Source organism: Xenia sp. Carnegie-2017, unplaced genomic scaffold (assembly GCF_021976095.1).
Source record: "Xenia sp. Carnegie-2017 unplaced genomic scaffold, XeniaSp_v1 HiC_scaffold_6, whole genome shotgun sequence".
NCBI lineage: Eukaryota > Metazoa > Cnidaria > Anthozoa > Malacalcyonacea > Xeniidae > Xenia > Xenia sp. Carnegie-2017.
Genome location: NW_025813526.1, coordinates 4,574,641 through 4,589,768, shown reverse-complemented (window position 1 = coordinate 4,589,768; position 15,128 = coordinate 4,574,641). Strand labels below are relative to the sequence as shown.

General features: G+C 35.1%; 1 protein-coding gene across 1 annotated transcript; it reads right to left on the bottom strand.

Moving 5' to 3' along the window:
• Positions 1-10,153: 10,153 nt before the first annotated feature.
• LOC124457773 lies at positions 10,154-12,265 on the bottom strand. Its single transcript, XM_047007945.1, has 5 exons — positions 12,113-12,265; positions 11,639-11,786; positions 10,968-11,235; positions 10,599-10,673; positions 10,154-10,520 (listed from the first exon to the last, which is right to left on the bottom strand). Exons 1-5 carry the CDS (start codon positions 12,263-12,265, stop codon positions 10,406-10,408), a joined length of 759 nt encoding a protein of 252 aa, XP_046863901.1. The 3' UTR covers positions 10,154-10,405.
• Positions 12,266-15,128: the final 2,863 nt, after the last annotated feature.

The following is a 15,128-nucleotide window of genomic DNA, read 5'->3' as shown; positions in this document are numbered from 1 at the left end:
AGAGTGTATACAATTTGTAAACATACATTAATACTTCTGTATCCGAGACATTTTTTAATCAATCTGTTTTTACGTGGAGGGGTAAATTATATATATACACACATCTTCACCTATTCACCTACATAGGAAAATATTTTTTCAACATTACTGTTCATAAGTACTTTCATTTGTTCAAAATGTTGATGATTATCATCATTTTCATCCAAATATTTTTTTAATACTTTAATAAATACTTCAATAAGTGATTTTTGTTCCAAGATATATTTCTTTTCAGTTGCATCAAAATTCATTATTAAATTATCTTCTTGACATTCATCAATAACATCAAAAACCCTGCACTGCTTTTTCCAACTCAAAATAACATCTGAAGATAGAAACACTTTATTCGAAATATCAACATCAGCATCATCATCAGGAGTTAAGAAAAATACTATAGTTCTGCTTCGCCAATCCGCCATTATCACCAGCAAGAAATGATACTAAACATCTAACACTCAAATGTCAATCAAACTTCGTCTTCTTAAATATATTTTCTACATCATCTGGTAAACTGAAGCGATCTGGTTGTCGCATGATGATTGGTGATATATATAATACTTTATCCATATTAAATTTGCATTTGAAGACCGCAACCATTTTTCCGAAATTTCAGCAATTAATACAATAATTCTGTACAAAACAGTCATTTTACCAGTAAGAAATTATATTATGCAATATCCGCTACTTTTACCATCTTATATATATCATATAGTTACTATTACAATTTTTCAATAATATTTTTATAAAACACTTTAATTAAATCCAATTGTGTAATGTGCTTATAAAATTCTTTTCATCATGATAATAAAAGTAGTCTTCCAATTTTTCTATAAATATGTCAATACTATCTTTTTGCTGATTATCATCCCTTCATCATATAATTTGAAATTAAATTTTCTTCCATCTTCAATTTCTTTATTAAAATAATCATTCCACCACCATCAATGAATTTAGATATATATTCTGATTTCATAATAATTTGACTTAAATCTTTTTCTTCATCAAAATCTTCATCGCGCTCAAATATAAAAGTAATGCTATGATTTGAAGATTTTGCCATTATCAATTAGACAGCAAAACATTCAAATGAAAATAAATCTTTTATTGAAGATTTTACATTAAAAGAGTGATAAAAAGGGTAAGAAATTCGATTTTTTTTAAAAAATAAAAAAAGAAATATGATGAAAAAATTGAGAAATTCGAATTTTTTTATAAAAATAAGAAATATGTTTTTTTATTTATTTACTAAAAAAAGTGTAATATATAAATCCTTAATATCAATGTAGAGTAGATAACCACATTGGTATTGGATAAAGAAAGATGGAAAAAAATGATGTGGATAACCCTTCCAAAAATTATGGTGGATTTGGAAATATTTCATATGAAAAACCACCAACATTTCGTGAATTTAATAATTTTAATTCACACCGTATTTCTCCTCTAAAAATATGTAAGCAATCAACATGTACAAAATGTATCTATTGTGAAATTGAATCTTCTGTAAATTCAAAAGTTTTTTCTGAATTTAACAAAATAATACCAGTAATAAATGGAGAAATAAAAAAAATTGAAGAAAGACTTACAGAGAAAATTGATGAATTTATAAATCATCTAAGAATAGAATTTGAGTTTAATATAAAAGAAATGTATGAAAAAGTAGAAAAAGATATAAAGTAAGAAAAAAAGACAAACAAAAAATTTTATTAATTGAAAATAAAATTATTTGGGTAAAAATGTTTGTACTTATAAAAAAAGAAAAATAAAAAACCCATAAAAGGAAGCATTACAATGATTGGTTACTAATAATCATTGTGAGGCTTGCTTTCATGGTATTATTTTCATGATGTCAAAGAAACTGGTAAATGCATCAAGACGGAATACAAGAGAAAATACTAAACCCGTCAACTGTATTAACTATGTTGAAAAACACACTAAGAAATATCCTGATGGAAAATGTATTTACAGCCACAATGCAAATGAATTTCTTTGGAAAGGAAATATTGTTCATTGGTTGAATAATCGACAAGAAAGAATTCAACAGAATCAACTTTATTATGAAGGAGATGATGAGCTTTTTCAATTTCCATATAAATCAAATAGAGGTGAAGTTGAATATGTTCCCTATTCTTTTTATTTATGGATAAGGCAAAAAGAATATAAATATGTTGGTGTTTGCAATCGTTTGAAGTCGTTTTTTAAGAAATAACTCAAAGCAATAAAAGAAACCCTCATTTACAATGTGTGTGTACAATGTGTGACATACCATCTTCTACAAATTCTTTTACATGCGTTTGTGTACAAATAGAAGATTGGATTAATTGGTTTTGGGACGACAAAGTTGGTGAAAAGACTGAGTCATATTTGCGATTCTTTCTTGTCGATGATATATTGAAACGAAACAATTTATACCATCAGTAAATTGGGTTTTGGCAAAATTTAGAATGTGTAACATACAAGTTGGGTCAAGTTTTTATCCATGTCTTTGTTTACAAATAGAAGATTGGGTTAACTGGTTTTGGGATGAAGAATTTGGTGAAAAGATTGATTCCTTTTATCGTTTCTTTAATGTGGATGAAGCATTGTTGCGAGACAATTTGTATCATCAATAAATTGGACTTTGGACTTTCCATATTATCATTTTTAAAAAATTGGACTTTGGACTTTTATCAATGTAATTATTTTATATTTTATTTGAAATATACTTTTTTTATAAAATCTTCTTACTTATATATTTTATATTACTCTTATTCACTATTCTAATATATATATGTATATTATCACAGGCTCACCCTTCTCTATTTTTATGTTTACTACCGCTGACTGCCTCAAAAACGATCCCCCCGGTTTTTTTTATTATAAGATGTATTATGACTATTTTTAGACATAATTCATTTTATAATAAAAAAACTTGAGCCTGCGATGATATATATATATATATTAGTTAACTACTTTCCTGAAGAGACTTTCTCGATGGTGGTAGAACCCACTGGGTCTGTGCCTTTGCTGATGTGTTCTGTGTGGATTACTTTGACAGTTTCGGACCACCACCACCTGACATGGTTAAAAACTGGATGGAGCAGTCAAAACTAGTCGTTCGCTATTCCTGCAATGAGATACAAGATCAGCGCTCAATTATGTGTGGCTGGTACTGCCTTCTCTTCTTACACGATCGGGTTCACAATCGGTCTGCGACAGATATTCTTTTAGATTTTGATTCGCACCCTTCTGCGCATAACGAGCATATTGTAAAACAGTTTGCTAGAGAAACTATAAGAGTGCGCTAAATAATGTACATCACGATCCATTTTCACACATATTTATAGGCAGCTATGGAGAGCGCATACTGTTGTCAAAGAAAAAATCAAATATACAAAAAGACAACCTACGCTCACGGGGCGCTGCCGAGTCTGTGCCAAGTTTCTTTCTAAAAGTAAACTTCTGGATAAAAAAGGAGGAAGATTAAGAGGTTTGAATAGTGCACTTCCATTTGGTATTTATCCAATTGATTTGGCAATCAAAGCCTCGAATAAAATTGATAAAATCAGAAAAGCTTGGTGAACACATCAAACTAATATATAGACAAGTGAAAATGACAGTCGCGTTTTGTATGTGTTGCAAAAGACTGCAACCAGTTATAAGTAGTATAATTTTTAATCATAATGGCAACCCCAGAGTTGCAGGGCGCTGTGGTGTATGTGGTAGTGCTGTTTCTAGGTTTCTTTCCCAAAGCGAATCTCGTCGTAAATGAGGAAAAATAATCGTTTCTACAGACTGAAGCGTTGAGGAACGCCTCGCAGAGGCATACTACAGTCCTGCGGGGTACTGGCGCGGCTGTGCTGCTATCCCAAAGCTGGCTAAAGAGGCTGGCATCGGCGAGGATGTGGCTCATGAATGGCTAACAAAACAGGCCATCTGGCAGATTAACTTTCCCGCACCAGCGCGAAGTGCTATCCCCCGACCTAAGTTTGACATCAGCACCCTGAATGAGGTCCACCAGGCTGACCTCTTGTTTCTGCCTCACATTCAAATACGCATTGATGGGCGTCGACATAGCAAATTGGTATAAGGAGGCTCAGGCAATCACAGACAAAACAACGACCCATGTTGGGAAGGCGTTAGAGTCTATTTATGCCCGTGGGCCTAAAGTGACTCTTCGATGGCCTAAAGTTTTACAAGTCAACCCTGACTCGGAGTTCCGCGGGGCTGTGCAAAAAGCGTGTGATAAAAATGGTGTCATGATTCGACGGAGTAAGGTTGGGGTTCATAGATATCAGGGGATCATAGAAAGATTTAACCAAACTTTAGTGGAGTGATTGTTCGGTTACCAGTATCATCGCGAGCTGGCTGAACCCGGAACTCAGAACAAAGAATGGGTAGTAAGATTACTTGAGGTGGTTAAAGTGCTCAATATGAAACTATTGTTTCACAGGTGAAAAGCCCTCCCTTGCAATTCGGAAGAAGAGCGTTAAGGCCAAACCTGCTGCCCTGGCACTTTGTCCAGTTGGTTTAAAAGAGCGACGCTTGCCACCATCGAGAAAGTCTTGTAGATTGATAATACTTTGTTCAGCTTTAAGGGGCTCTTCAGAAATAATGTCTTTTGAGAACACCCCCCTAAATCCTTTAGCTACTGATTTAATATTACCATTTATTATTCGGTTTATATCTCCGTTTGATAGCGGCTTCCATTTCCTCACTCGCTTCACGGCCAACCGGGGAGGACTCCTTCCCCCAATGTCCCAAAGCCAAAAATTTTTCCTAGGACAGGAGCTACGATCGGAGCAGCTACAACTGCAAGCAAAGAACCAAGACATCCTCCTTTCTGAGCTGGCTTCATAGCTGCGATCTGACTTTTAGACAATTTCAGATCGATTCCAGATCCTTTGGGTCTTGCGCCCATTATTCGCTTGATCTGTGTATTAGTAAGCATAAGCATATCAGGACCTTCAAGAGCATTGTTGGCAATTCGCAAAGTTACTCCACTTATGTCTCTAACTGCTTTTGCCAAGGTAGTTTTCTGATCTTTTCAAAGTTTAACACCGTGAACTGTGTATCCAGAACGACCTTTCTTACCAGAGCTACTACAAAAACCAAGAAGACTATTATTATACTCAGAAAATTTATGCAATATGAAATGACCAACTTTTATCTTCCCTCGTTATATTGTTAAACTCTTCAGCCAAGTCGGTGTATGAATCATATGTGGTTGGTAACTCTATCATGGGACCACATGTATGCACAATAGGGCGACGACTAAAACCATCTAGCAATGTAAGCTCAACAGTAATGTTATCACACACTATGACATCACTGCCAGTGATAAAATGAAGGAACTTTTTCTGGGCGTTACCTTCAAGGGATCCAACATACGCTCTAAATTATCGAGGGCTCTTATCTGGCTATCATTTTACGTTTCAGCATTGATCGTACGAAGAATTTTTTATGCACTTGGACGTTTGCAATCATACAAATTTGGGATGCGTTCTATTGTTTGAAAAGCAGGATCTACTTGGGAATTTGCAGTATAACTTGGCTTTTGAATTAACTCTTGATGAGCTAATTCATAAAGGATAACCTGACTGTTATCTTTTGTTGGTAGTCTATGACAGTTCCAGTTTGACAAAAACTCTTTAATCTGTTCATTGGTGGGGTCAAAATCATTATTGACACACTTGTCAAAATCAAGCAAAGCTGGCCTAGTCAAGTGATCGTCTCCAAACAAACAAATTGACATAAAGATGTGTGACAACTGCAATGGGAAGTAACCAACAGCCTTATATCCATATACCAATAGTCTTGCTATAGCTTCCCATTCTATTTTTCTTTGCTTCCAATACTCAAAACCGTATAAAATTCTTGCCAGAATGTTGAAAGCACATCCGTTGTCACACCTTCCCCAGTTCTTTCTTTTTTTCCATTTGCATTTATCACTGTAATCTTTATCGAGTACTTCAATATTTCAGGATTTTTAAATGCCATGAACAAATGAACTCTTATAGTTATTCTATGCACCAATACCTCCACTACACAAATACCTCCAGATGCAGATGACCTTCATGTTGAATTGAAAAAGCGTTGAGCTACATAGGGAGCCAGAGAATTAGAAATGGGGTTGCGACTGCGACTGAAAGTTTGCAAGGACTTACTTTGCTGTTGAGTAACATCTTGTGTTGTTTCATTCAAACCATTACCTGAAAACACGCTCCTAACTTCGCGATTTACATCAGGCGTGGCTATCGCTTCAGAAAGCTCCTGCACTCTGTTGATTAATTCGCCAACTATGCTGTTTGAATGGTTTCTCCAGCTGCCATATTAATCAGACTTCCGCTTTTGCTTCGTGCGTTTTTGAAATGGTCAACCACAGACCTCTTGTACAGACATACGATTTCTTTTTCTCGACAATCAATTTCTTTAGTTTTACACTAAACTATCAATTATTAAAGCTTAATACACTTTTGTCCACTTTGGCTTGCCATACAAACAAGGGCTTGAAAACATCAGTAAGTTTCTCGCAGGAAGTGCAACTGTCAAAATGGGAGGTCCCATATTTTTTGATGTTTTCTTTGGTGAACGATTCCTATTTAGCTATGTTGATTTAAAGTAGTAATGAGCCGTACCAGTGATGAGTTTTCCCTAATGGAATCTAAGGATGGTGCGAAGTCACCCTGAAAAATAGCCCAGCCATTAACCCTGCAAGGCGTGTGGGTTGCAAAAGTTTCATCTTTCCATCAATAAACCCATTGCTGCCAAAAAATAACCTTTTCAACGGTTTAGTGCTGAAATCGCTTGTCGTCATTTTTGTTGCAAGTGCTGCATTCAATGGTGCTTATAAAATGAACCCATTCAATTTCCAACATTTCAAAGTTTTATCACTGCATTTCAATAAAAGGCGAATCTCTACCATTTAAACCTTTCAAGCTGTCTTTTGGTAACCATCGAAGCATTGTATATATATATAGAAGCATTTCTATCGCTATTTGCTGGCACAGAAAAAAATTTTTTTAAAGCAGGAAATGGTATTTTGAGACAAGATTTTCCAAATAGGTTTGCTTGTATTGACTTGACCTAACGTCGGATATGAGTGGTGCAGCAGAGCATTATAATACAGTGCAAAAAGTAAATCTTGCCATTGACATAAAATTCTCCATGGCACCAACTAATGCAGTTAAGTCTTGTCTGCTAAGAGTTTGAAAATATAATCTACATCCATTCTCAAAGAAATGTTGTCTATGACTAAAGTGGTTAAATGAACACCTCACAAATTTGTCTGCTTTAAGATCAGATCCTTTTACAAGCAAGAAATTTCTCGGTGTTTTTCCAGCCAATCGTTTACCTAAAGTAATCCTAAGCTATTGGATGGGCTTATTGCAAGTTTGACATGCCCAGACTTGTCCCACGAAATAACATCAGGATGTGTTTAAGGCGCTACAATAGTGCTGACATACGTTCATGCATAGTTTTTGGCACACTTTGTACAATGGCAGAGTCAGCTAATGTATGAATTTCATTGGTGCTTAGTTCAGATGTACATTACCGACCTCGAGTAACATGACATGACTCGCGAGTATCGAGTGTGCGAGTCAATCGCGAGTCACTCGAGATTGACGAGTTGCGATTGAGCGAGTGACTCGCGATGCAGTTGCGAGTCACTCTTGAGTGCGAGAAGTTTGCGAGTGAATAAGTGACTCGCTGTTTGCGAGTGAATCGAAATAACTCGCAAAAAATTCTTTCTCCAGTAATTGGAATTGACTAACGTAATCTTAAGTGTAGTAACAAATAAAATTCGTTCAACGTTTTGAAGGCAACGGTTTTATATCTTTTTATGAAACATGGGAGCAAAACGACTATTCATTTGAAGCAATATCTCGGGACCTAATGACGTTAAAATCTTTTGAATTTTTTTACAAAAGCATTTTAATAACTTCACATTTTTCATGGCACAAACGTTATTCGTAAAGACCATAGAGAAATTAGTAAGAAAATCAAAGTAACTCTCAAAGATTTTCTTCTAACAGTCTTAGATTGTTGACATATATTATCTTAGGATAGAATACATTCAATCAATTTGTCTTATAAATATTCGTCTTTTCTTGCATGTTATAAAGTACAATATAAAGTCATTGCCCTTTAATTAACAGCAAAACATGCACGCAAAGAGGAATATTTATATGAAAAACTAATTGATACAATAAAAGTTTAAAAAAGTCACCTCGTGGTAAAGGGATTATCGTTCGAGTAATGACTTCCGTTATCCATATTTCATGCAAACTCTATTCATAAAAGCTATAGACACTTAAAGTCAGCAATTAATAAAATCATGTCCTATAAATAGTTACATATACGCAGAATGACTCATACGTATAACGCAAGCCAAATAAAGTGCATGGAAATATTATTGATAGGTGTATGTCACTGGAGTCACCCGACAGTCACGAGTTGCGATTGAGCGAGTGACATGCGTGTGAGAAGTTCTCGAGTGAATCGAAATAACTCTCAAAAATTTCTTCCTCCAGTATTTGAAATTGAAAAACATAATCATAAGTGTTGTGAATAGTAAACTTCGTCCACCATTTTGAACTCGAAACCTGAGGACTTTAAAATCTTTCGACTTTTTTTCCAAAAGCATTTTAATAACTTCTCATTTTTTATTTTCTATATGCACAAAAGTTATTCGTAAAGCAACAGAGGCCATAGAGAAATGTAAAGTAAGCGGTTCGAAAAGTTGCCAGTCACTTGCGAGTAAAGACATTTTGCGAGTGAGCAGTGAACAAATGACATGCCGACAAAAATGAATGAGATGGTGTGATTGACAATTATCAATTGGTCCATGAAATGAAATTATGTCCTATAAATAGTTAAATACTTAGGCAGATTGTTTCAAAAACTAATCTCATTTTTAAACAAATGTACTGGTAAGTGAATCACAAAAATTCTAGCCATTAACTATACACGTGGTTTTATTTTATTGATTGCTATTAAATGTCTATTGCCTTTATCAATATCGTCTGTGTAACACATCGAAAACGTGAAGTCAATGAAGTTCTTTCAGAACCAAATTTAAAAGACTATACGCACACTCATCGCATAGCTCCATTTCTTAAATGTTTGAGCTCAAACAATATTCGTTTTTGAATACATTCTATCTTAAGAGAATATATGTTAACAATCTAAGACTGTTAAAAGAAAATCTTTGAAAGTTACTTTGATTTTCTCAATAATTTCTCTATGGTCTCTACCGCTTTACGAATAACGTTTGTGCTATGAAAAATGTGAAGTTATTAAAATGCTTTTGTAAAAAAATTCAAAAGATTTTAACGTCATTAGGTCCCGAGATATTGCTTCAAATGAATAGTCGTTTTGCTCCCATGTTTCATAAAAAGATATAAAACCGTTTCCTTCAAAATGTTGAACAAATTTTACTTGTCACTACACTTATGATTATGTTTGTCCATTTCAAATACTGTTGAAAGAAATTTTTGCGAGTTATTTTGATTCACTCGCAAACAGCGAGTTATTTTATTCACTCGCAAACAGCGAGTCACTTATTCACTCGCAAACTTCTCGCACTCGAGAGTGACTCGCAACTGCATCGCGAGTCACTCGCTCAATCGCAACTAGTCACTCGCCACTCGCGAGTCATGTCATGTTACTCGAGGTCGGTACTGTATTTAGCGCAAAGTATAATGTAATTTTGACTGTACAATCATACAGAATAATAAATTAGAAAAGATTTCACACCGCTCATCATTATGCTTGTTGTACATCAATCAGCACAATACATCCATAGATTGAGTATGAAATCACTACACTGTAAATTTTGGGGGGTGAAATGAGTGCCACAGAATGCCCCGGTTTTTAAGGGTAATATTTATTTAAGGGTAAAATTTACAGTGGTAATATTCAGTGGCGTAGCTAGCGAAAAACATTTGGTCGGGCTCACGAGGCGCCACCATGGTTGGCGCCGAGCGAGAAAATTTTCCGAATTTAGACTCCCTAGAACGTCGGAAACGGCAATCTTAGAAAGCAAATGCGTGATATTTATGCAGGAAATAGAACCATTTTGGTTAATTTAAATTGCCGAAGGATCTTATAGTAAAGCAGAGAAACAGTTCTACAATAGTTGCAGATATGTGATTTATTTTCTCAACACAACATAGATAAATAGATACCTATGTACATCTTGTAAAGAAACTTTGACAAAAGAACAGAAAAAGGCTCAGATTTGTCATCAACAACTATCAAAAGTTGTGATGAAATTGTCGTGCTGAAATGACAATCATCATTGACTGCATTAAAAAGTTCCCGGAAAAATTCTCACATGCCATGGACGTAAGACATCATCAGCTTGTTATCAGTCATATATGAATACCTATTTGTATAAGAAAGCAAGTCTTCGTGGTTTTTCAATGAACTTCTTTACTACCTCATCATGCAATGTGTTGGCGTCTTCTTTCTCTGACAGTATGTCTTTGTGAATGGAAATCCTGCAAAGAGAACTAAAACGTCCTTGGCTCAAAGTATTTCTAAGATAATTTTTTACCCTCTTCAAACATGAAAATGACCTCTGAACTGAAGCACTTGTAATTGACAAAACCCCATTTATCTTTAACTTCTGGAATACTAGATTGATAATGGAACTGAAAAATATATTTCAATAATTCATCGCATGAATCACAGTGAAAGTCTTTATCTCTGTAAATAAAACAAAGTTGGCTAACTAGCATTGGTATGTCAAACATATCACCATAAACCTCCTTTAGAAGATTTACTTTTTCTGAGGGCACTTTACCTTTCCACATCTTAAACACCCTAGGGTTAACAAGGTCAAAAATCTAAAATGCTCCATATCCTGAAATCGCTCGGTCAGCATAGTCACAATTGTGTCAAGAATTTCAAAATACATTTGTTTCTAATTATGCCGTTGGTCATACCTGGTTACTGGTGGTCCCACTTTCTCAACAGCCAGGTCGTACACCTGACAATATTCTGTATCATTTCTCAGAGAAGCAACAAAGGCCTTGAATCTCTCAAACCTACTCATTCCATAATGAAAGTCAGTGTCCTTGTCTTGCAAGATAGAATAAAGTATGGATGACTGCTCAAGAATTCTCTGACAAACATGTACCAAGAAACAAAACAAGAAGCCATTAAGGTAGCCAAGTAAACCAGTAACCTTACTTAACGTTTCATCATCCCAACCTTTTGGATTATCAGTAAGATTTTCAAATATGTCTATCAGTTTCTCATAGTTAGAATGCAAGACATTGATGACATGAGCCCTATAATACCATCTTGTGTCACCAGGACTAGGAAACTCAAGCCTATGGGATGATAGTAAAGCTTTTCTTTTGGGGGGAATTGCTAGTAAAGGTGCAGAAAGCACTAATATTAACAAAGAAAATCTTAACAGGTGAGATGGAGGATGCACCTTGACATAATACTAGATTTAGTCTATGGGCAGCACAGTGAACAAATTGAGCATAAGGATAATCCTGCTGAACTTGAGCTTGAACACCATTGAGATGACCAGACATAACAGATGCACCATCATAAGTCTGTCCAATAAATTTCTCTTTCACATTATTATAGTGACTTAACTTACCCTTAACCACTGATGATATAGCAGTTGCAGTCCTATCACAACTAACATCAACAAACCCAAGCTGTCTTTCAATGACACTTTCCTCTTTGTCCATTCGAACAATTACACTCAATTGTTCTTTGGTAGAAACATCAGTTGCCTCATCAACCTGTATACTTAAGAAAGTGCAGCAATATATTTCCTTTAAAATCTCATCCTCTATTATCTTATCAAGACAATCAATCAAATCATTCTGAATATCAGGAGAGACTCCAGTAAACCGCCCTCCCCCAACAAGGTGGGTTTCAGCAAGCCTTCCATGTAATCGCCTTTCAAAAACAGAACCCATCTTGGCAAAACTTTCAAGTAGCTCTCTATAATTTCCTCTATTCATGCTGCTACTAGATTCATCACGCCCCCTAAATGCAAGCTCTTGCCTAGACAAATATAAAACAGCTTCTGTTATGGTTTGAACATTTCCCTGTTTTGCCTTACCTCCTCGTTATGACGCTGAATCTCTTCACGTCTAGTTTGTGACATGAGACAGTCGATACGAGGCTGAAAACCATAGGTCTTCCAGGTCTTGTAGGCACCCATGTGCGATTTTGCCTTCTCATGCTTCTTACAATCGGATAGGAAATTCTTCATGTTTTTTCTCTTTTGAAAAACATGGAAATTCTTCCTGAATTGCTTGAAAAACAACTCATGGTCGTGCAGTTTCAACTCGTGTACTAAGTTCACAAATTCCCCTCGTATTGCACGACTTTTAAAAAGCTTTCTGACCCAAAATCTCTTTTTGTATTTTTTCAAACGTCGTTTTCTTCTTCGGTATATCAAGAGCAGGCAAGTTAATTGTTTGCGGCTGAACTCCATATTGCTATATTATTTAAAAGTTGGCGCTCTTTTTCTCATGTGTGGAAATCGAATTACAGGAGAAAATTTCGCAGAAACAAAATTTCGCGCGAACTATTTCGCATTTCGCTGCTGTGGAATTAGGCCTTAATAGACTGTGGATTATTCCAAAAAGAGTCGCAGAATTTAAAATTTTCGCAAATCCAATTTTAAAGAAAACAAATTTTTCATTTTTGGAAAAATATTTGGTCGGGCTGGGCCCGACCAGCCAGACCGCTAGCTACGCCACTGGTAATATTTAGTTAGGGGTAAATTCTATTAAGGGGTGAAATTTATCAAGGGGTAAAATTTATGGGGGTAAATTTTCAAGGGGTGATTTTGATGGACTTGCAATTCCCCCATAAATTTTGGGTAAAAAGAAATTATGCAGAATGCTGCATTTTTTAGGGCACATGAGCAAATACAGGAGGTAATGTTTCAATGGGGTTAAAACGAACTCTGAATCTATAATAAGAATAAATTAAAATAGATAAAAAAAAACAATCTCTTTATTTCAACAGAAAAGGAATGAGCATAGCTATCTCGAGAATGGAGTGAAGGGTGGCAAATATTAAAAATGCACGTTATTATCAATAAAAAAGATTAGATTCAAGGAAAAGTAACGAGGTTCAACATGCAAACATAACTACTCAAGCATTTACAGAGTATTGGCAAACACAAAGACTCTACCATTGGCAGAACATTGATAGTTGGGAGGGGGGACTCATATATTCATATGTTATAATTCCTTAAACTAATTAATTTCAATTTAAAGCAGAACGGGCACAAATTAATAATAGTGCCCCCCAATTTTCAATACTCTGCCGCCCTTGAGTACTCCCCTCAATAATTGAGCTAGCTACGCCAACAAAAAACATGCGTACACCGTAACAGAAAAAATGGTCTAATTGTCCAGTGTAATGGTTTAAATGTCCACTTAATGCTTACTTTAAACTGGCAAGAGCCTTAATAAATTTTTGCAAGCTAATTCTATTGGTAGCAGTGTGCTGCAACCCAACAAAAACGGAATCAATAAAAAGAAATACATCCTTATGATCTTGTGGATAAGCTATAGAAAATACATAGTATGTTGCATAGAGCGTAAAAAGTACTGTTTCTAAAGAAAATGAAGTTGCATCAACGAGTTGTCGTCCTTCGACGCACAACAGTAGCCGGTCAGGCTTCAGTATGTTTTCACCAATAACCAAAACTCGTGGATAGGTGGTGCGGTTATTTTAATCGCAAATCATCATCTTCCTAAAACATACACAAAAAAGAAAATGCTTCAGTGTTTGAAAGTTGCCTCGATGAATGCACTATATGGAAAACGTTCCTAGTAAATTAAAGAAAAACATCGACACAAGCGTTGCATGCAATTCACTAAGAAGTCTTTATCATTGCTTACCAACACCATTTCCATAAGGCTGTTTTCAGACGTTTTCTTGGTTAGCAAATGGACTAACAGCATCACTTAACTTGCTGTTTCAAAGTCTGCTTAAAAGTTAACAAAACTTAGTATTTATAAAATATTATATTTTCCTTAAATATTGTGATAATAGATAAACCACGCGGAAAACATATAGGGATGACAGAGTCATCGCTACATGTTGTAATTTATAACACTCTGTAACTAATAGCGAGAGACTTTCGAGGTGGGAAACTGATACGTATTAAAGAAACAATTGCCCAACATAAAATTCAAAAAAAAAATTTAAAAAATGGCTTTATTACTAGGCTATATTTACCTACCGGAGGAGTCCTCTATTCTTTCTGATACTGCTTTTTCTAGGCACCTTAAAGTATTCTTGATGAATGTACTTTCTTGATTTAATTCTTTACAGTATTTGAAGATTGCTTATCAATAAGTAGAAAATGAAGACTTCATGTCTTTATCGGCACAATTATCTCTCATCACTCTGCAGTATTTATGGCGAATCTAAAATTGCTAGATAATATTTGTGAAACATCTGATTTATTGCAAAATAAGGTGAAAGCAAGACTTTGTCACAATGTAACTTATTCAACCCCTAACCCCTTTAAGTGTGGATAAAGGAGGATATTGTTGTACGATATCTTCAACAGGAACAACTGTAGTCAATATGTTTCTTCGTCTGATATCGTAAGTTGAATTCATTAATTCTTTAATAATTCCATAATCTTGAATAGATGATGATTTGCGGCATTCACTTTGCAAGTGCAAAATATGCTCCTTGTGAATGGTCTCCGTTGTGTTGTTGCATGATGGTACTTCGCTCCAGATTTTTGTTTGTCTTGGCCTTCCTTTCAGAGGAGTCACGCTGCCCTGGAGATCAAAGTCAACAGTCGATGACTTTCGTTTCTTTTTGTTCTCGTATTCTCAAACATGTTTAAATCGATTTTTGATTGATTCAGACCAAGACCCCTAAAAATTTTCAAATCACCACTTATTGTATATATTTATGATTTTGAAGAGAAGCGCACACTTGTTCATTTTCCTTAAATAGCAGAATGTTGACTTATGCTTAGACATTCTTTGACTTTGATCATTATGATAAATGTGAGGAAACATGCAGTGATCTAACTAGATTAAAAGTTTTAGTTCTGCTTTGTAGCTATAAACAGAGCATCATTTAATTCTTTC